The 23687-nt window shown below is 40.7% G+C and overlaps 1 protein-coding gene across 19 annotated transcripts in view; it reads right to left on the bottom strand.

Annotated features, from left to right (window-relative positions):
• Positions 1 to 3467: 3467 nt before the first annotated feature.
• Positions 3468 to 23687, bottom strand: part of LOC105495139 (DAB adaptor protein 1) — a 1257833-nt gene continuing 1237613 nt past the window's right edge. For 18 of the 19 annotated variants that reach the window (XM_071092472.1, XM_011764369.3, XM_071092495.1 and 15 more), the window contains 3 exons: positions 20198 to 20325; positions 19738 to 19848; positions 3468 to 6842 (listed from right to left, as the gene is read on the bottom strand). In XM_071092472.1, the coding sequence (XP_070948573.1) occupies positions 19753 to 19848; positions 20198 to 20325 (224 nt within the window). In that variant the 3' untranslated portion in view covers positions 3468 to 6842; positions 19738 to 19752. The remainder of the gene's footprint in view (positions 6843 to 19737; positions 19849 to 20197; positions 20326 to 23687) is intronic. The other variant, XM_071092459.1, reaches the window with a different exon arrangement.

Below are 23687 nucleotides of genomic sequence, written 5' to 3'. Positions count from 1 at the left end.
TCAGGGTCTGCTATCTGGAAACTATTATGTATCGACTCACCATTGAAGACAGTGTGCTCCACTGAAATGAGAAAAGCAACAAACAATAAGCCCAGGGTGAAAATTTGGTTACATACCCTGCTTCTCAGGTTTTGCTTAAGTTTAGAGCCTACCAGGAAGAAAGAAAACGATTATCTGCCTCCTTGACTTTTGCATCATTTGTGTTTCTTCTGATGAAAGTGGGGCTAATCGCTGAGTTAGGGTTCCTTTATTTTTAGTCTACACTATGTTGCTTTATCCTAAAAGGATAAACATGGGCTGTGTGATGGCTGACCACCTTTCTTGTTCCTTCTATGAAGGTCTGAAAGGGCACAAGACAGGTAAGAGGAAACAGCTTTCCTTTAGTAAATAAGTTGCTAGATTTCTGAGCTCATGGCCCTGAGTTACACGTGAATGACTTTGACCTGTAATCTGAAATAAGATAGACTTCAGGGTTCACCTCCCCCACCATTCCACTTCAAAGGTGAGGTAAGGTAGAGTTGCTAAATGTACAGTATGAAGGGCATCTGGCATTTTACTGTTGACAGTATGCCAGCTCTAAGACCTGCTTATTCCATCTCCAACCATTCCTGCTTGTTCCTCACTCCAGGCTATGACCCCCCAGAGTGAGTGATAGAAGTGGCAAGAGGTTGTTCAGTAGATTAAAGACCCAAGTCACCAGAGGCTGCCATCTCACAAGAATATTTAGACATTTTTCCACTTGGCAGTCATTAATATTCTTCAGCAAAAAGTGAAAAGAGAGCCTGTTCAAAAAGGCTCCCTCTTCAGATCTCTGTACCTTGGAAGATAAAGTGAATGAAAGGGTTTTATTTTGAAATTAAATATTCATTGGACTGAGTTAGAGCTATTACTGTTCTTGAGAATAAAACTGGATTTTTCCTTTGTTTTAAATAACTACAGTCATTTTACGTTAAGAATTCATTTCTGTACCAAATCGGTCAGGATTAACACATGGTGTGATTTTTCTAATATAATAGACACAACAGGGAAATGAATACAGAAGGGCTCAAAGTATTTTATAGAGGGTATACGAGCAATTTGACATTGCAGAAAAGCTGTCAGAAGGAAACACCATGGAATAGAGGAAAGAGGCTGGGAATCCAACCCCAGGAACTGTGACAGCCTCTGGGTGAGATCTTTGGCTCTGTTAATTGACAGCTGTTGTGGAACATATCTGAGTTTCCGTTTCCTAATCTGTGAAATGGAGAGCATATTCTTTTCCTCTTGGGGTTCGTGTAAAGATTTGGAAACGGTAGCTAGAAAATGAGTGGCACGGACAAAGCAGGAGCACAACAGTGGCAGTGATGATCCCTGTTTTCACATACATACCAAGACTGGTCACTAAATGGCTGGAAAGCCATTTACATGTTTAGTCTCTCTCTCTTTTTAATCTTCCAGGCACCATTGCTCACATTTCCCTTGAATTTAAACATCTTTTAAAAGCTTTCAAAGCTTTGAAGGTTGATTTCAACGAAACCTGTTTTTATTCTAGGCGTTTTTTCGACTGTCATTCTGAGTAAAACAAAAAACATTTACTGTCAAAACAACAAGGGCTTACTCTCAAGCACAAAATGAAAGCAGATATGTCTGCCTGATTTATTTTGGCATCCACCTAGCAGTTAAATAGGACACCTTTTAATTTGTCACTTCTTTAAGATTCATTTATGTTGGCAAAGTAAATCCCCAGTGCTTGGTTTCAGCTAAACTTCAACGAGTTGGGTAAAAGAGTTTATTCTTTTTCACCCAGACACAGAAGCTTTGAAAGGTGCCAGTTAAAGATGGAACTATGTATTGAGCAGTGTAAGACAGTAACATCTAATGGATTTTTATTTTTACTTCGAATGGGAGGAACTTAGAAATTGAACTTATTACCAAAGATCCACTAGCAGTCTGAGAAGAGACACAGAAGGTCAATGTTTTTCAAAAAACCTAGGTAGAACTATTTCAAATAGTGAATATCCAGTTATTTTAAAATTAGACTCAAGTATGAGTAAAGAGACCCAGTATTCAAATCTCAACTCTGCCATTTGCTGGCTGGGGAAGTTACTTAATTTATCTGAATCTCAGTTTCTTTATCTATAAATTGGAAAATATCTATCCCTTCCAGGTTGTTTAGAAAATTAGCTGAGGCAATGAACATAGAGCAACTAGCATCTGCCTGGCACATACTAGCTATTCAACATGTGCAAGTCACTGCTTTTATTAAGAAAAACTTCTGGTTTGCCGCGGTGGCTTTCGCCTGTATTTCTAGCACTTTGGAAGTCTGAGGCCTGTGGATCGCTTGCTTGATCTCAGGAATTTGAGACCAGCCTGGGCAGCACAGTGAAACCCCATCTCTACAAAAAAATACAAAAATTAGCCAGGCGTGGTAGTGCGTGTCTGCAGTCCCAGCTACTTGGAGGGCTGAGGCGAGAGGATTGCTTGGGCCCAGGAGGCTGAGGTCGCAATGAACCAAGATCACACCACTGCACTCCAGCCTGGGCAACAGAGTGAAACTCTGTTTCAACCAAAACAAAACAAAAATGAAAACAAAAACTTCTGCAACATTGTCTAACAATTCAGTCCAAGATTGAGCATTTCTCACTGTATGGAAGTTGTTTCTTCTGTCTACTCCAAATTTACTTGGCTAGAATCTAAGCCCATTTTCTCAAAGTTAGCAATAACATCTGTTTAATACCTTCTTTGTAACAAGGCCAGATTGAGGGCTTTTGTTTATGCAGTCATTAACACAACCATTTTTAAACAGTGCTGTTTTTTTGCGTCTCAATGACCTAATTGTAATCTGGCTGATTATTTGATTTAGTTACAAAAGGAAATAAAAATCACACACACACACATGCACGCATACATACATATGTACACAACACCCACGTATATTCATTTTTTTTCTGTTCTTCAATACATACAATCCAGCTTCAGGCCTTTTTATTTTGGTGTGGATTTCAAGGGGAATGTAGAGATAAATACTTCCTTCTTGAGTCCCTTAAAGCAGATGACCTTCAAATGAACAATGGGGAACTCTTGACACTCTAGATTAATCTCCGTTTTCCAATCAATAGTTTAATTGGTTTTTTGTTTTGTTTTAGGGGAAGACACAATCCACAGGGCTAGTCCCAGAGTCTTTCCCAGTTTCAAAAGTCCCATGCTAAATGTGGTCCAAATACCACATCTACCCAGGGCTTGCTTTTTTCCTGACAACATCCTCCTTTCTGTCTGTGGCTGCTTTTCCAAGCATAGCAAGTACTTGAATTCAACTGAGGGCTGACAAATTGACCTTACTCCCCAATGAAGCTTGCTCTTTTTAGCCCAGGGCCAGGAAAACAGAGGCTGTCACTTGGTCAGATGGAATCTTAGGCAAAGCAATTTCCTCTTCCAATCCAAGCCTGAATATCCAGTGAAAACTTGTAGAATAAAGCCAGGCTAAGGTGTTGTTCTCAAACATGTTTATTTGTAACAGTTTTACATGGTGTGTTACAGAAATTAATGGAAAATTTCTAAAAATTTTGCTGTTCTGTTGAATGCATTGTACATAAAGTTAAAAATAATGTGTCCATATATGTTAACAAACTGTCATCTGAGGTAAAGTTAAAGTAGGTCTAGAAATGTACTGCAACAGTCATTTTCTCTTTCTCATCTTTATTAAAAAAATATGTGTCAGAACGCAGAAATTGAAATGAACCAAACCCACAGAGTAAACATTTGTTTAAAAGAAGGTGCCCGGTACATTACATGATGGGGTTTCAGGAGACACTGGGATGAGTACGAGCTATCAAAAAAGTTTTGCGGCATGTAAAGATTGAAGAGCTATGGAGAATGGGGACAAAATGACAGGTGGCGTTTCCCTGGTTTCAAAATTTAAAGTGACAAATTTAGTGCTAGTGGAGGATGAGGAATTAACAGTTGTACACATGGATTTTCTATTGATCTAACCAGAACTGTGCAGACTCCCCATGGTCTTTTGGTATTGGCACCTCAGCTCTTGCTTGGAAATTTCACTGTATTCCTGGGACAGGATACGGTGGTTCCGGGCTCACCAAACAGTGCTTGGAAAAAAAAAAAAAAAATCAGAATGCTGCCAATGAGAATATGGATGGCAGTTGAAAAATCTTGACTTTATTTCCCTCACTTTAATGCATCACTTGGGCATCTTCTTGAAGTTCAGAGCCAGTTATATTTTCAATCATGTTCAATGAAGGAGGACAAGTCCCCTAGACTTTCACCTTCTGCTAGGAAATTAACTCCAGATGGTATACCTGAAACAGCAACATCAGCCAGAGTTCCCTTTGAATATGTCAGAAGCAACTCAAAGAATTGGTACAACGGTGTGATACTGCAAGACAAACTCAAGACAGCCATATTGAGGGAGAAGATAGCACCACTTGTTTAGAATCAAATCATAGACAACAAAGCAATTTAAGCAATTTCCCATGGGAACTGCGTATCTTATCAAATCCCCAGAAAACAATTGAACTGGTCTCAAGCCAACTCTTACAGTCATTCCACCTTTCCCATCTTCCCCTTCATGTGAAAGGGCTACCTAATCATAAAATGTTTGCTCATTCCTTGAGAAACTCTGTGGACCAACAGGTGATAGCTACAGAGGGAGGTAAACGGCCCTTCTCACTTTTCTGGTTCTTCGGACCTTCCACATTAGGATGACATTGACATATATTCTTGAATAGACATTTGGTCAGTTTATCTAACTGAAAAAAAAATTAGACTCCTGTGACCTGATAGTGTAAAATGTGGGCTTTAAATGATAACCATTACCTTGATGTATCACTTTTCTCTTTGTGAACAAGTATACAATCATTTTCAAATCAATCTCCCAAATCATTTTAGTTTCTATTGATATGAAGAACCAAATACAGGCCTATTCAAATCAATCATATCAATGGAGATTCTACTTTTCAAATCTTAAAACCAAATAATAATTATCCCCAAATCCGATTAATCACACGAATCTTTAAAGTTTTCTTCTTAGTGTTAAAACACTAAATTCAACATACGGTAACTGCATAGGAACATCAGGAAAACACACTTGACCTGTATAACAATTCTCTGTAGGGCAAAAATATATAGATTCTTTATGAAAATCATGTGCTAAACATACGAACCAAACACTGCACTTTTTGTCTCATAAGTGTAAAAAAAGGAAGCTTAGCCTCTTCTGTTTCACGTACAAACAGTCCAGTGATTTATATGGGGTAGGTGGGAGGGGGGAGGTGGGAGAGTTTCAGAATCTGAATTCTTCAGAATGTGAATTGTCTTTTTCTTGTGTTGCACAGAGGGTGGGGACTCTCGTGGAAAGGCTAGATGATGGAGTCACGTGCTCCCTTCCCGTTCACTAGCTGCTGATTGGCCAACTGCTTGTGCCAGCGGTCCCTGCACTCCAGCTTCCTACCATATGCTCCAGAATAACATCTGGAAAGTGAGCCCCATCCATCAAGTTTGTCACACCTTGCACTCAATCTGCTACCTTCTCTACAGTGTAATGGCATTATTAAAAAGCATTTTCATTAACATTTATATTTACAAAAAAAAAAAACAACAATTTTTTTTTTCATTAGAACTCCTTAAAGCCATTTCCCTTAAATATTTAAAGAGTTTAATGGTAAGGTTTTTTTTTTTTTTTTTTCAAGTTATAAAATAAAAATCCCATTTGAATTTTCTGATGTACAAAAAGAGATAGAGATGAACCATTTGGACCACGGAATCAGTTTGTTATTCTGAATATGTATGCCACCATTGTTCCTTTAGAAAGTTGGTTTTTAAGATCCAAAACCACATTACCAGAATTGTACCAGAATTATTTGGCAAATGACTTTTCTTTGAAAATGGCACGTGGAGAAGACACTTGTCTGCATAGCATCACAGCAGCAAGATATCGGAAAAATAAAAAATATCATTTTATTGTACTTAAGAGTTTAGAGCTTCTTAAGAAATCAGATGCATTTTTTCATCTTTCTCATCAATGGGATCTGATGTCTTTTCCTACTCACAGAATGAAGGTTCAAACTGAAAGCTGTCTTTCTTCACCAGGATGCAGAATAGCTAAAGGATTGTTTTGGCAACATTCTTGATCATAACAAATAATCAACCACTTATTTGTCTTGTAATTTCAAGTTAATTCATTTCACTGAGGCTTTTTTTCTCCCCAGTTAGATTTCTTCACCCATATCTAAAAAAAGTCAAAAGCAATACAAAAATTTGTACACCTACTAATTTTCAAACATGACAAAGAAAGGAAAGGGGGGAAAATGGCAGACCAGGCCCCATGGAGTGACAAAAAACACATCATCCTATGTGAAAAGGCATATGGATGATGATATTGTGGTCACAGAAGACCCTTTGCTTTTGCTTAAAGAAGTCAGTTCCAACCCTGTTGTAATCCTCTGATGCCTGTCACTCCAAATTTGGTGTCTCAACAGTGGTCAACAGGTAGAGAAATAAAAAGGGAATTAATAATTTTGCACACTGGGTCAACTTAAACCCAGCTATGAGGGCTCAAATATTTGTTGGGTAAGCATTTGCTTGATTTGTGATTTAATGTTGGGTGGATCTTTCTATACTTTTCTGTGTGTGCTGCCATAGATATCTGCCATTGGTTGCCAAAAACGCTTAGTTCCCTCTTCTGAGCGAGTTCCATTGGGCAATCATGAATTTCTTGTGGGATGAGGTGAAAGAATACAAGAGAGCCTGTCGTGATGCTGATGTCCATGCCAGTCTTGAGCACCCACCACGAGCTCGCATCGATGCTATTTCTTAGGTCTATTGATCTGCGCGTAGAGAGGCTCCGGCTCCTGTGGATAAAGGAACAAAGTGAGGCCTGCCCTTTCCACTTGCATGGATTTTCTGAGACAGCTTTTGGAAAACGGGTTTAGGATTAAAACAGAAAAGTGACAGTTTATGATGGATGACCTTAGGTTATTTTTGGAGTATTTGATGAGGGTGCATATCATTTTGGCAACACTTTTATCATCCAAAATAGCTATGCACTCAGTTCTGTCTTTCGTATTCAAGTTGGAACTGATTGCCCTGTTAGGGAAATAGCATGGTATAGTAGGGAGTTAGAAAAGCTGTGTCATGTGGACAAGATACTTATCCTGAGTCTTGGTTTCTCCAACCACAAAATAGGAATAATACTGTTTATCCTACAGGGTTCTTGAGGGAATTAGAGATTGCATATATAAAGTATCTAGCACAATGCCTAGTAGCAATACATCTTCAGAAAATGCTAACAATTACTGTGAGTCAAGTGGACATTTTTCCAACACAGTTTCATAAATGTCCACTTGAGAACCCTGAAATTCTATTTAAAATTACTCTTCTACAAACAGTGATGCCTGGGTGCACTGTTGAGCAAGAGAAACAGCAAGTGTGTCTTTGGCTTTTAATTACAAGCTTCTGGACTTGTTTCCATTCAATCTGAGACCTCCGCTTTAGCCAATCATTTGCCTACACCCAGGGGGCTATCCCGAAGCACAAACAGGGATTTTCAACCAGCATGTAATGCAGCAAACCTGCAATCCACACCTAGGTAGGAAACAGTGTTCCACCCTATTTAAACCACGTCAGACTTCAGCTGATGTTGAGATGGCTCACCGTGCACTGGCCAAGAAGATTTGATGGATACTGTGGTTTTAAGCATGCACAGGACCTGCTGTTAAAATTGACCTTTATGCTGTCACTCTTGGAGGTCTGTGCCAGAATTAAATGGACACCAGGAAATCCTAATTTTACCATATTTTATATATTAGCTTGTCTCCTGCCATGCCATATAGGTTATTATTATTTGCTTATTTTCTTGAAACTTCAAAATGAATTGGCATTCTGGGAGCCCCTACCATGTGTCTGGCACCATGCTAGGTATTTTCAAGCACACTGTCTTTTTATCTCATCACAACAGCCTTGTAAGGCAGATGCTTTCTCTCTTTTGCAAGGGTGAAATTAAGTACAGAGAAGTTAAATAATTTGCCCACGGTCACACAGTTTAGTAAGTCCAGAGACACGAGAACTGAAAACAGGGTCCAGGGGCCAATGCTGTTTCTAGTCTTTTACAACAGTGACCATTAGAGACAGAGAGAGAGAGAGAGACCCCAATCCTTCCATCTGTAAGTGCTTCAGAGTTTACAAAGCACCTCATGTCTTATTTATCTGCCTTATAGTCCTGGGGATGGCTTTTATTTTTTGAGTCCTCCCTTTGCAGACAAAAACTGAAGTTCTGAGAGGTTGTGTGATCTCAAGGTCATTGTGCTGTCTCTCGTGTGTAGCATATCATATTGCTTGCTTTCTACTGTAAAGTGGAATGGCCTAGAAGATAAGGTTGTCCCGGCCCGTCATTGTACAGATGAGGAATCTGAAGTCCTGTGAAGACAGCTTTTGTTTCTTCAGAGTCACAGGGTTACTTAGTATCCATGCCAAGAGTAGACCCCAGGACTCCTGCCATCAGATCCAATTTCTGGTTCCTCTAGAACTTGTTATGTTTCTATTCTTCCAATGGGAAGGAACTGCTTTCCTTGAGGCACCCTATTATGCAGTGTAACAAAGTGCCAACTTGTTCCTCCATGCCTTCCACCCATAGACTTTCTACTGCCCTTGGAAATGTAAATAAGTATAATCCTTCTTCCAAATGTCTGATGACAGAAAAGTATGGAAGCCCATTCTTCCATGCCCTACTTCTAGGTTACCACTTGCCAGTTTCTTCTGCCATTTTACAAATATGAACCTAGCACAGTAGGTCCTCAATGAGAGTCTGTTGAATTACTGAATGATTATAATGCTGTTTCTAGTTTCCTCACAGTTCTGATCCCTTTGTCCTAAATACACTCCAATTTGGCTTTATTCTCTCAAAATCAAATGTAGCAAGATCTATAGTAAGATTATGATTTATTAAACACCAAAGCTATTCCTTTCCAGTCTCTTGAACGATTTCAAATACCTGTTGTAAGGCTAAACATGTAACTTTACTGCATGTTTGTGTTCTATAAGTGCGGTGGGTGGAGTCAAAAATAGTTAAGTACAACTACTGGAGAAAAAATTTTTTTTTTTTTTGCTTGTGCTGGGCTTCAAGGACGCATCTTAATGTTTCCTGGGTAGACGTTCTCAGCCCATTCTTCTTTTTGGATGCCCCAAGAAGTCAGGCTGCCTTGATCTCACCCTACAATTTGCTCTATTCTAATTTTGGAAACTAATTTATCCAACTGAAAATGACACCTAAAAACAGAAGAAGACAGCAGGCTCAGACAGGGTAATTAATGCCACACTGCATTAACTTTCTGCAGCTGAGATAAATATTCACACATCTCCTGCTTGCCGGAATTTAGCTTCAAATACCCATCACAACAGCAGTAACGACTGCAGTCAACTCTCAATTATCCCCACTAATGAAGGGGAGCAGTGGTGTGGAAAACCCCAAGCAGCAGATAATCCCAAAGTCTGACACTGTGATGCATTATACGTTTTGGCAATAGCTCTACCTTCCTTGTTACGGAATCTTAGACTGTCAGAGTTAGAGGGGAGCTAAGGAATCATTTGATTCAGAAATTTCCAACCTGGCCTCTGGCAAGGTCATAACGGGGTCTTGGAACTATTTTCAAAATTCCAAAAGCCTAAATGGAATCACACATTAACATAACATGCTGTTGATGTTTTTGTTTCGTTTGTTTGTTTTCTTTTGGCAGATTTGTCCACGTCTCTGCCCTGCTTCAAATCCTTCGGAGGCTCCCCATCACCCACAGGGTAGGTCAAAGCGCCTTCGCCGGGCACACAAGGCCCATTAGTCTCTTAGTCCATTAGAGATAATAAATACCCCTTCTAGACCATAAATCAAAACTCTACCTTCAGGTCACGTAAATCATGTTAAAAAAAATCTTTCTTTATGCTTCTCCAGGATATCTTTCTGAAATGGATTTGTCCATGCCAGTCTCCTGCCTGGAACAGCCCTCCTGGCTCCTTGTCACTCAAAGGAAAAGGCAAACTCCTCAAGACTGTACGTAACATCCACCTTGCCAACTACCCTCATCTACTGCCACTCTCTCCTACATCCTACCTTCCAAACCCTACTTGGGGTTCACCCTCCCATGCTGGAATTTTCCCATCTCTGGGACTTCATTCAGGCAGTTCCTTCTGGCTTCGGAGCCTTCTTTGTTCCTGAAGTTCATACTTTAAGATCTAACTGAAATAACAAGGCTTCCTGGATGCTGCAGGTGACATGAGCCACTGTGCTCCTGGATACTTCAGAATCTGTGCAGATCTCTGTCTTCACTCCTACTATGGCATCTCCTAGCATGTTCTACACTGAGCTCCACTGGGCCTTGCATGTCAGTATCCCAAATTCTGAATGAAGCTTGGAACATGGGAGGTGCATCCACTAACAATATGAAGAATGAAGATATGAATGAGTAAATGAACAGTTCTTTTCTTAGTGGAAGTTGGCAAATACTTGTGAACTTTAATATGATTCTGACATATTAATATCTTTATTTTTAGATGACAAAGTAGATGGAAACCATACAGTAAAAGTTAAAGCAAAATCCACCCTCTACCCTTTCTGTAAGTGAAACACCCTATTTTCTCAAAGGTGCAGTAAAAGAGCAGAAGCAAAGGAGACTAAGTCATGCAGGCCTAGCTTAGTGTTCTCCTGACAAGGCTCTGCTGCAAAGACCATCAGGGACATATCTGTAGTTGAACATGTTGGGTTATTCCTCACCACAGAGGGAGGAGCAATGAGGCATCTCTGGAAGAGGGTATTAGAAAGAATGTATGATAACATTTGGTCTTAAGGTGAGTGATCTGGGGGATGGTCAACAAAGTGGGGTTTTTCTCTGAATTGGATGCTGTCATAATGTGGGGGTAATTTCTGTGATTATCCTAACAATATTTATCTGGAAGGCAAGAAGAACAGAGCAAGGCTGAAACCAGGCTAGAGAAATGTTTCATCAGTTTTCCCGTTTTGACAATGTTCATTCTTTTGCCTGTGTTCAGCCCTGATGACCTGGTGGTCTTGATTTTGTCTTGACCTATCGCGGTCACTGAGGTGCCTTGTCTGAGGCTGATGGTATGTGAAACGTTGATGCTCAGCAGGAGAATGCCAGGACCTTGCTGTGGGGGTGGGCCTGCACCTGACTGTCAGAGGCTGCTGTTCTTTTTCTTACCATCACGCATTTAGCAGCCCTAGGATTCTGTGCAGGGCACTTAACGTCTTTGGGTGCCAGTTTCCTCACCTGTAAAATGAGGCTAGAAATCCCCTCTGTGAAGGGGAACTCATGTTGATTGTCTAGCACAGAGTCTGAAACATATGAGATACTCCAAAAAACATTAGGTCCCTTATGTCTGGGAGTGTGGCTTCAACCTCCCTTTATAGACAATGGTTTTAGGCCTAATAATCACCTGTGGGTTTCGTTTCAAATGGCCTCTCCTTCATAGCACATAGGTGCAATTGCAGATGAGCTCTCAGTTATTAATATAAGAATGGTGCTGGATCAGCCCAGGGAAATTGTGCAGAATGAATGTGGAGTTAATGCAAACAACCTGGCTGCAGGCCCCTGTGGGTAACAGAAATTTCCACCGTTTGCAGACTCCTCCATACATCCTTTAACTATCTATGAATTATGTGCTCAACTACAGCAGCCAAGTGGACTCACAGACTGGAGTAATAATGGTATATCTCTACAGAAACTTTTACAGTCTATATATGGTCTTTCCAATGTCACATGATCTTACTTGAGCTACACACCAGGACCGTGCCTTTAGTGCTTCTGTCTTCATTTTTTTTTTTTTTGAGACAGAGTCTCACTCTGTCGCCCAGGCTGGAGTGCAGTGGCGCGATCTCCACTCACTGCAAGCTCCGCCTCCCGGGTTCATGCCATTCTCCTGCCTCAGCCTCCCGTGTAGCTGGGACTACCGGCTAATTTTTGTATTTTTAGTAGAGACGAGCTTTCACCGTGTTAGCCAGGATGGTCTTGATCTCCTGACCTCATGATCCACCCATCTCGGCCTCCCAAAGTGCTGGGATTACAGGCATGAGCCACCGCGCCCGGCCTCTTGTCTTCATTTTACAGCAAAGAACCCTAGGCTCCCCGCAGTTGGGTGACTTGTGCAGTTACTCAGCCAGCACACAGCAGAGCTGGGACATACTGCTTTTTTTTGTGTTTTTTAGATTTTTATTTGTGGTGAAACATAAACATAACCTTTGCCATTTTAACCACGTTTAAGTGTACAATTCGGCAGCATTAATTACATTCACAACGTTGTGCAACCATCAGCATCATTTCCAAAACTCTTTCATCATCCCAAACAGAAACTCTGTACCCATTAAGCAATAACTCCCCATTCATTCCCCAAATCCCCAGCCCTAGTCTAATCTACTTTCCATCTCCACGATTTCACCTAGTCTTATTTTTAAATCAATTTCAGTGAGGTGTAATTTTCATGCAATGAAATGTACCCATTTTAAATGTACAGTTTAATGAATTTGACAAATACACCCATGTGAGCTCTAGAGCATTTCTTCACCCTAAAGACTTCTCTTATGCCTTCTCAGTCAACTCCCTATCTCAGTGCCAGCTCTGATCTGCTTTTGATCGCTATAGACTAGGTTTGTTTTTTCTGGAGTTTCATGTAAACATACTCAAGTCTTTGTAAGCCTACTATCCTCTCCACTAGCATGTGTTCCCTCTCACAGAAGGTTGAAGCTGGAAGGGCCCTCACGCCCACAGCTCCTTTTCTGCATGAAGAAACTGAAGCCCCAGACACAAAGGGTACTTTCCCAAAGCCATACAGGAGACAGTAGAGAGCCAGGGAGCAGCCCAGGGTTTGGACTCCCATTTCTGTGCTGGTTTCCTTGCTTTCTTCTCCCAGCCCCAGCTCTTTGGCATGAAGTATAAGGGCAAATGGTTTCCTAGGTCACATTATAACAAGATGCTCTTGGAAGCTACCTAAATTGTGCTGATTACTTTCTGCCCATTTAATATTTCTTGTATTTGTTTTTGGAAAGATTGACTACCTTTGACAAAAGTATGTCACAAGCAAGATATCTCACTAGTGGAGCGAAGACATTGCATGCTGACAAGGGTGGTCTCCGATGTGAGGTCGACGGTGTGCCATGCAATCTGCTTGCTGAGTGAGCCCACTTAGGCCCCATCCGGGGGCCTAGGATAAGAAAAGCGCCAAGCCAAGCTGGGGATCAGACTAAAGCTGGAAGGTGAGCCAAAGCTTGAGTCCCTCAGTATTACCCTGCCCAGGCAGCAAATTCAGCCTCATGGTCTTTTAGCCCTAACACTTAGGACTAGCTCAGTGGGAGTTTTACATTCCTTGGCTTGACAAATGAAAAAGATATTGGTAGTCAGAGTGGAAAAAGGCTAAAATAACTCAAAGTTCTGTCTGAAGCCATGTGTAGGGTCAAGAAGAATGCATGGGTTTGGGGAGCCAGAAAGACCCCAGAAATCTTCCTAACTTCCTATATGAACTTAGGCGAGCATCTCACCTGACTGGCCCTCAGTTCCTTCATCTGTAAAGAGGAGTGAATAACATCTATGACCCCAGAAATCCTCCTAACTTCCTATATGAACTTAGGCGAGCATCTCACCTATCTGGACCCCAGTTTCTTCATCTGTAAAGAGGAGTGAATAACATCTACCTTATGGGACTGTGAGAAGTTACAAGTCAGCTCATATAACATGAAGTATCTTAAATGCTGGCAGTCTTTTTTGCTTTATATTCAAACAAAAGGAAAAACAAATCTTTCTGACCACTTTGAGTCTGAAAGTCTAGCTGTTAGGGTAGAAAAGTCTTCAAAACACGAATGGATTTGATGATAATCCCTTAGGGATTGTCAGTGCCGAATGCCCTAGTTCCTGGGGTCTTGGGTGCTGAAACCTGCTTGGTGAATACAGAGACGCACCACCTGAGTTTTGAGGCAACTGTGCATGTTCTGAAGAACATTCTATTTCCCCGTCAATAATAACAACAATGATGGGTATCAATGATCTGTTTTATGCATGTACATCATCTTTTTCGGCCTTGTTATAAAACAGATGAGGACGCTGAAGTTGCTGACACCAATTATCTACCATAAGCAGGAAGGCCTTTTCTGAGTAAGTTCGCGGTCACTGGGAGTGGGTTGCATCTAGGGCTGTTAGTCTCTGGGGATCCTAATGAAGTCAGCATATTTTAGGGATTCTGTCTTCTCCTTTGTTAGATGGGAATAGAGACAGCATGAGGGAGAGATGCTGCTGGAACACCTTATTTGGGGATTGGTTCCATGCTAGCTGGGTAACTTTGGGCAAGTTAGATGGTCTTAGACTGTCAGAGCTGTAAGGACCTGTGGGGAATGTTTTACAGAAAAGGAAACCAAAGATCAGAAATGAAGCCACCTGCCTCACATCATACATCTAAATTGATGTGATGCTATTAAAACCCAGGTGTCCTGATTCTGTTTGAGTGCGTTTGAATTATTTAATCTGGGTCTAGATTCAAATCCTGGTGCTACTACATGTGACTCTCTGGATTTTAGCAAGCTGTTAAACTCTCTATCTTGCCTGTAATATTTGTGAAATGGGAATAATAAAAATACCTGAGTGTTCCTGTGAAGATTAAATTAGGTGATACTAGTAATTTTAAAATATTTTTTATTATTAGTAGTAAGTGAAAGGCATCATGATTACCCTCTGCAGTGGTTCTAGAAACAGTGAGCCTGATCTAATTCTGTTAGCCAATTCTGGCAGCTGCCTATGTTTGTAAATAAAGTCTTATTAGGACATAGCTACATCCATTCATTTATGCATCGTCTTTTGCTGCTTTCCTGCTACAATGGTAGAGTAGCTGTAATAGAGACCATATGGCCCACAAGGCACACATATTTACAGAGAGTTTGGCAACTTCTGGCTAGATGATCAGTGTATTCTACTTGCACTCACTACTCCAATGGCCGAAACCTATATGGAAATCTCCATGTCTAGCCTTGATTTCTCTTTTGACCTCCAGAGGTTGTATCCAGCAGCCTACTGGCATTTCTACTTGGAAGTCTCATGGGCACCTTGAGTTCAGTTGGTCCCAAAGTAAACCTGCCTTCTTTCTGCTCAAACATGCTGCTTTGTGTTCCTTAGCACAGTGACTGGCACCATGTAGATCCCCATGCCAAGAACCTGGGTGTCATCCTACCTTATATCCTCTTCCTCACCTCCCATGTCCCTTCGGTCTTAACCTCCTGTTGATTTCAGCTTGTAACTATCTCTTGGCACTATGCCTGAGGTCTTGGCTGACACTGCCCTTAGCCAGACCCTGGTCATCTTCTGCCTGACCCAGTGCCATCACTCTCCAGCTACAGGACCTCAACAGGGAGTCTCTATGTTCATAAAGGTCCGAGGAAGTGGGACACTGTGCCCTCCAAAAACGTAGGTTGGACTTGTCATTGAGTCCTGTGTCCATAAAATAGGTCATTTTCCGTTGTTTTGTGGTTCTTTATTTTTATTTATTTATTTATTTATTTATTTATTTATTTTTTGAGATGGAGTCTCGCTCTGTTGCCCAGGCTGGAGTGCAGTGGCCGGATCTCAGCTCACTGCAAGCTCCGCCTCCCGGGTTTACGCCATTCTCCTGCCTCAGCCTCCCGAGTAGCTGGGACAATAGGCACCCGCCACCTCGCCTGGCTAGTTTTTTTGTATTTTTTGGTAGAGACGGGGTTTCACCATGTTAGCTAGGATGGTCTCGATCTCCTGACCTCGTGATCCACCCATCTTGGCCTCCCAAAGTGCTGGGATTACAGGCTTGAGCCACCGCACCCGGCCTGTGGTTCTTTATTTTAAGGGTGTGTTGTTTGGTTGTATTTAAAAAGAAAATGGTAATAATAATCCCAAATACATGTACTTTACTTTCAAAGCTTATAAAACACTTTCATTTTCATGATATTATTTGATTCTTGGACAGCTTGGGGAGACAGCTATTGCAATTATCTGTGTTTATCCATATGAAAGGATATATGCTTACCTAAGGTCACCTGCTTTGGAAGCAAAAATCAGACCTAAGGCCCCTGACTCTGTGTTTTGTTTCTTCCTTTCTTTCCTTTTCTTCCCTTCCCTCCCTTCCTTTTTTTTTTTCTCTCTCTCTTCCTCTCTCTCTCTCTCTCTCTAAGATTCTTCTTCCCAAAGCATCTGAGGTTCAGCTTTCCTTTCCCTTGAACACTAGAAATCCATCAGGTAATATGTTATATGTCTTGCATTCCCACTACGAAGATAAGTATTAAAAAATGACAGCAACTTATTATTTATGGCAATATCTATCGTTACTACAGGAGGCAGACCAAACAATTCCCCATTGTTACAGATGCTACTCTGACTTGACAGCTGGGAAAGTCTGATAGGCAGTTTATTTACTTAGCCATTTAACCAAATAAATGTTTTCATTTTTCTTTCATCTCCTCAAAAGCTAACATTTTGCCCTTAAAATTGCTCCAGCAACACATCAGTGAAGTATAAATTACCTGCCATTCCCATACCAGCCATTATAATATTATTTTGGTTCTTTTTGCCCTTGTTGACCCAGTCTTTCAAAGACACGTGATTCTCCCAGATGGGAGGGTAGGGGAAAAAAGTGAAGTAATTGAAGATATTTTCCTTTATTGCTAAAACAGAACTGCTGTTTGAGATTGGCCCTGAAGCTTCCACCTGTGGGGATTGAGTCCGTCTGTTTCCTTTTACTATGGTGTGATATGGCGTTAGCTTATCAACAGATGTCATCCCTACTTACTCAGAACTGTGCGGGTATTTCTAATAAAAACCGGTTGGTGATAATGGTTGCAAGGGTGATAAGAGGGACAGGACTCTTGCTTTCCAACCATATGAAAGCAGAGGGGAAAAAAATAAAGCCATGGACATAACTAACCCTGCATGGTCTCTCTTCTCCAAATGTTTGGAAAGGCACTAAGAAATTGCAATCTGTAAATTTTCAGCTGGGTGGATGGGAGAATGGGATGGAGATGGAAAGATCAAATGTGGCTTGTGCTGCTGTCGATGGAGGGACCCAGAATGCTTCTCCCAGACGTCCCTCATGTGTGTCATAGTGGCTATGTCTGCAAAGCTGGCATCTGCCCGTTGGCACTTGAATCTCAATAACTGTGAAGTGGCCAGGCTAAGCTTTCAAAGGGAGAAAATTACTTCACTGAAGATTACAGTCCAGTCCTCCTCTGGAGCTGGGAGGTACTTATTTTGACTTGCATGTGATTCTAAGACAGCTCATTTTTTGGCAGTGAGCTGTGTGAGGCCCAAACCAGGGTCATTCTGGATTATGGGATGGGACAAGCCAGAGAGCTAAGCAGCAGGCTTTTTTTTTTTTTTTTTCCCTTCCAAAGCTGTTGTGACACATATTGAAAATTAATTATCTGAAGATAAAGTACAAAGCAAAACCTCTCAACCAATGGCCTTATACATAAAGGCTAAATGTATAAAATCCAAGAGAGTGGGGAGACTGCATTAATTGGATATATGTGATGATGATAATGATGATGGTGATGGTGATGATGATGGCAGCTAGCATCTATCAGGTGCTTTCTGTGTGCTATACACAGTGCTAAAAGCTTCACATACATCACTTTATTTAGTTCACACAATAACCCTATGAGGTGGACACTATTTTTATCCTTATTTTTCAAATGAAGAAAATAAAATAGAAAATGATTATCAAATCTCAGCAGTGTCACATAGCCAGGAAGTGGTGGAGCCAGACGCTGAACTCAAACAATGTTGTTCTAGAACCTAGATTTTTATTTTAAGCTAAGTACTCGGTGTCTGTCTCCATGCTAGATACTCAACATAAACCATCTCAGTTACCATTATGGAGAATATAAGCCCCTTCTAGCAGATGAAGAAACCAAGACTCAAAATAAATTTTGGTTCTTGCCCAAGATTTCCCACTATTAAGTAGCTGAGTTAGGATTTAAACTCAAGTCCAAATCCTGAGTTCTTCCCACACTACTGCTATGTCCACTTACAGCTCAGCTGTGGCTTGAGGTGCTGGACAGAGCATTAAATGTGGAACAGACCAAAGCCCCATGAAACAGTTTGGCCTGTAGGATTGTCTCAAGCTGAACAGGTTCATAAAGATGAGGGTTTGATACATTGATCTGCAAATGGTGTAAGTCATCTTTGTTTTCTAGAAGAACTTCAATTTTAGGATGATGTTTGCTGTTATCCTGATGAATGGCTCTTGTCACCTCTAGTTCATTCACCAAATTTTTCAAGGCAAGGTTGAGCATGTGAAATACAACTTAGGCAGGGGGTAAAAAACCTCGTAGGGAATCATCCCAAGAAGTCTGCCTATAGTCCCCAACTTTTTCCTGAAACATTGACTTTGATTTCAATATACCAACTCCCAAAGTAGCTTTGCAAGAGTGAACTTCTAAGTGAATCTTACGTGGTTTTGCATGGCATGACATATAATTATATGCTATTGCACTGATATAAAATGTGGCAAACTATACAGTGTGTTAGGTTCTTTAATCATAATATCTATTAACAAAATACACTTTCAGAATACCATATTAGCTTTCAGTAACTGTCTAACTTACGTGTGGACTAAGACTAATTGTGAAGTAGCCTCAGAATCCATTTATGAGTGGTGAAAACTGTTTACCATTTTAATGGTTTTGACCATGCTGTTCAGAACTTAAAAAAGGAGCCCTTTGGGAATGGCCTTGCAGTCCTGTGTGTTTATAGAAAACTAAGAAAGTATCTGAAAATTGAACACATTTGTCAAGAAGTGACCTTAGAAATCATGTCTGGGTAACAAGGTATACTTCTGTCTCCTAAGAAGGTTTGCTTCATCAGCTCCTCTTTCTTTCGATCAAATCAGATGTATTGAAATTCAAGTGCCAAAAACCACTTCTAGTAAATGTAAGTACATCTCTTTCAAAGTAGCTGCTGATGGAATCTGAAGTGATTTGGTGGCAATCCACGTGCTGCAGCACAGGTGCAAACAGCTCAGCCTCAGAAGTGAGTAGTACACATCTCTGGGCTTTGAATTTCACATCAGAAAGGGTGCAGGGTACAGGGTCCTTTCTGGCTAGACAAAAAGGGCTGCCTCTGATCTTACATCTTGATCAATCTTATTTCAAGCACTGCTTGTTTTTGCTTCTTAGTCTGGCTTCTCTGTGTGTCTGGTGACCTCTTTAGATCTGCAGAGTGTAGGCAAATGCAGTGACATTTTGCTTAAAAGATTAAAGCATCTGGACCATGGCTCACTGAGAAATTATCAGGGTGGGCAGAATGTGTCCATCTCAAAATGTTGATGCTTTCAGAAACTAAATCCATGCTAAGTAGCATGGACCATGCCTCACTCTATCACCACCACCTACGCAGAACATATTATTAATAAAATAATATGATCAGTTCCCACTTCTCACCCCTACCCCTACCTCCCAGAGTATGTCAAAGGTCATGCATCCATGAGAAAAGGCAAAGTAGAACGTAGACACCAGGCAAAGGGACATGGTGCAGACACTGGTAATATGGCTCAGGCAAGGAGAAATAGTGCAAACATCAGGAATACAGTTCAGGGAAGAAGCGATGGTGCAAACATCAGCAATACAGCTCAGGCAAGGAGACATGGTGCAAACATTGAGGATGTGGCTTCAGAAGTGAAGAACAACCAAAAGGGAAAGCAGATAGCTTAAGGGTAAAGGAGATAAAAAGGACAGATACCTACCCAGACCTGCGCTATCTAGCTACCGGCCTGTGGACTTATATTATCACCACTGGGCTCCCCACTGGGCTCACCAAATGGATCACTGTTGGATGAGGCCTGTGATCCATCAGGCTAGAACACAAGAAGATAATACTTTTTTTTTTTCTTTTTTCAACCATTGAAAATATAAGACAACTGGATATACTTTCATGCAGCACAATCAGTTATTGTAAAGGAGGGTGCAATGGCATTTAGAGGATGCTACACCACAAATGTGGACTTGTAGTAACAATTTAATAAAAAGGCAGTCTTTTTCAGCTGACTCATTTGAACACAAAAGAAAGCCCCTTTAGCAACCCCTTGAGAACTTATGAGATTGAGCCAGCATTCTTTTCTATGTAGGCTTCCTCATGCATTATCCATTTCAGTTACAGAGGTCTTAATTTTAAGGAAAAACACAAATAACAAACTGGTCACTTACAGCTTCTTGCTCTTCGCTTTTGCTGGGACTTTCAAAGCCCTCTTCAAAGATGTCATCTGTGGTAGGATCACTGGCATGGGATGCAGATGATTTGGATGGAGAGCTCTGTCTAGGAGCTGGGGTTGGAGCTACACAGACACCACAGAAAAACAGACATCTTAGGTGCCTGGCTGCAATCAATTTATCCCAAAGAAACCTTAGGAATCTGCTTATATTCAAGTCAACTCTTAGGATCCCTCTTCCTATTTCCGGTGGAATCAGCTGAATATTTGAATTATTTCTCTGTACGTATTGATCTTTCCTCTCACACGTCTGACTTCAGGAAGGAGCTCGTCCACCCTGATAGGTAAGGCAGTGGTTCTCAAAGGATGGTCCTTGGACGAGCAGCAACAGTAGCATCTGGGGATTTGTTAGAAATGAAATTCTCTGACCCTACCCCAAATCTACTGAATCAGAGACTCTGTGTTTGAACAACCTGCTAAAGGTTATTCTGATGCACGATCAAGCTGAGATCTACTGGGCTATGGTTTGCTTTCTTCTTTCTGTGTTTCATCAGAGGGCACTTACTGAGGGCCTTTCATGTGTCAAACGCTGTTAGAAATTTTACAGACAATATCTCTAATCCTCATAAAACCTCTTTGAGGTAGAGGTTATCCTAATTTGACAGGTAAGGAAAGTGAAGGTTGCTAATTTGCTCGTGGCAACTGGTAGAACCAGATTCTGAATCCTGGCACATAGTAGGTATTCAATAAACACACGTTGAATAAACAGTAAGTGTCTCAGTGATCTGGGAAAATGGATGTAGCTGATGGCAACTTAACAGCTGGTACTTGATTCTCTAAGGACAAAGGATATGCATTTTCTGGACTGACCCACCCACATCTCCTCTCATTTGTTTCAGAGGTGTAGAACAAATACGTCATTTGATACCACTCTTCTTTTAATAATTTCTAATTTGTCACTGAAAATACCAGTCACTGGCTAAGACCCAAGTGAGTGGGTGGCACGCCTTGATTTAGTAGCTGAATTTTCATAATGTCATAGAACTTAGAATCTGACAGTGAATGATGATTGTAAAACTTAGTGCATACTTTTTACTCTGATGACTGTATAGTTAGAAAAATGATGCTATTTCCTCATTTATTATTTATAATGTGCCAATGAGTTGGACACTGTGCTAGGCACTTCCCATCCATTATACACCCTAATACAAATACCTGCAAGCTGTTACTGTAACTTTTTTGTTTCCCAGATGGAGAAATTGCAGCTCAGAGAGGTGAGGTGACTTGACTTGCTGAGGGTTAACACAGCTATCAAATAGCAGCACTGGCATTTAACAGAGCTCTGTCTGACAGTATCCAGTCCAACTGTGCTTTTCTGTTTTTATTGGAGGTTCCCTTTTGATCCAACCAATCCTCTACCCAAAACATTCTTAAGGGGATACTGATGGGTCAGAGGAGATAATGACTGGTTTTTCCAATTTCATTCAAAATAAAACAGTAAGTTTTTGAAAAAAAAATTTGCAGTGAAATCTGTGTTGTTTCAGGAGATGACTATGGAACAAACTATATTGAAAGTGGGTTTAAAGCTATATGCAAACACCCTGAAGGGTAGTAGATGTTTAATAAATATTAGTTTAATTAGATCCTGAATTGTATTTGAAGTGGATTTTTGCTTACGAAAGGTTGAGAACACACGCTGAGTTGCCAGTTCTGGCAGGATTACTGCTCAGACTTACCTAATGAAATAAATGGAAAGCATAAACAGGAGTTTATTTACGTAGGTGTCTTAATTTTTAGAAGGCTTCATAGGATGCTTCTAATACTCTAAAGCAGTGGTTCTCAGTCTGGGGCAATTTCATCCCTAGGGTACATTTGGCAATGCTTGGAGTCATTTTTCTCGACACTAGAGGAAGGGGATATATGTTTCTCTCATAGAGTGATTAGAGGCCAGGGCTGCTAAACATCCTATAATGGGACAGCCTCTGAAACAAAGAATTATCTGGTCCAACATATCAATAGTGCCAAGGTTGCCAACAATGCTCTAAAACACAACAGTAGCTAAGTGATCTCCATTTAGTTTATTTCATTCTCTATAACCTTTCCCAAATGCCTCTCATGTGCCAGGCACTAAGCTAGCATTATGAGAAGTATAGGAGTAATGGAGACAGTTCCTGCCCTCAAAGAACTTAAACTCTCCTCTTTCATTTGTAGCTGGCACATAAGTCCATTGAAAGAGAGATGTCTGTTTTTAAAAAGATGCTTGCTTATTTATGCATGGCTGTCATTTCTTTAACATTTCGTTTTTTATTCATTATTCCTCATTGAAACCCTGTGAGTCTGTGTAAATAGAGATGCCGCCACTATGTAGATCATATGGCCTGAGTGCAAGTGGGTTGTTTATACACACCGAGGGCATTCTTTTTCAGAATAGCATTCTGAACCTGGCTGAAATGACACAATCTAATTGTATTAACATTGTGGGGTTTTTTTGACAGTTCGCAGTACTGGCCATGCAGTGATCCATATCACCTGTGACAGTAATGAAACCACCAAACTCACTGTAGCATGAACCTTTTCTTTCCTCTTATCAGGTGTCAAGGCACAGGCTGAGTCACCAGAACACCTTCCCTGAATTATGTCAAACAAGCGTACACATGCTCAAGTGTATCTGGATTCTGATTTGGCTGCACAGTCACTGTTTTCCAGATGTTTGCAGAAAAAATGTGGGCTGGAGGAGACTCACTGAAAGCTGGAACTAGAAGGATGCACACTGCTCATCCAAGTCAATTCACTTATTTTACCAATGATAAAACTGAGTCTCAGAGAAGTCACACGCTTGCCCAAAGACACAGCTTGTGGTAGAGGAGTCAACACTAGAACTGGGGTCCAGCACTGCACAAAACCACTTAACATGTGTTAATACTGAGGATAAAAGATACTTCAAATTCTGGGAGGTCTATAATGTTTGAGTATATATACCATTGAATCCTTTTAATAACCCATCCCTCATACAGATGAGGAAACCGAGGCTCATAGAAATAAAGTGCCTTGCCCAAAGGTACAAAACTGGTCAGTAATAAATCTGATCTCCAGGTTTCCAGTCCAGTACTTTCTGCAGCACCATCTTTTTGTTCTCTTTAACTACCAGAAGCTTTAAGCCAAAATGAGGCTTCAGCTATAAAAGCTATTTAAGACCTTACGGCTGCTGTATCTCTGCCCTAAGTTTTCTCTTGATCCTTATTTTATATTCTAATGTTTAAAACTTGTTCCCCAAATTTTTAAAGTTTGCATTCACTTTTATTTCAAGAAACCACACCAAAATCTATGTGTCATAAGCTGGCTATACATGAATAAATGAACGAATGCATGAGTAAACTAACAAAATCTTAAGAGGCAGAGTAATACGGTGGAAAAATACTAGGCTTACATTCAGTTCAATACCACTTTGTCTATTGTCTTCAACCTTGAGCCTCACTTTCATTATCCAT

The sequence above is a fragment of the Macaca nemestrina genome, chromosome 1 (genome assembly GCF_043159975.1).
Source record: "Macaca nemestrina isolate mMacNem1 chromosome 1, mMacNem.hap1, whole genome shotgun sequence".
NCBI classification, from domain to species: Eukaryota; Metazoa; Chordata; class Mammalia; order Primates; family Cercopithecidae; genus Macaca; species Macaca nemestrina.
This window is presented reverse-complemented; position numbering and strand designations above follow the sequence as displayed.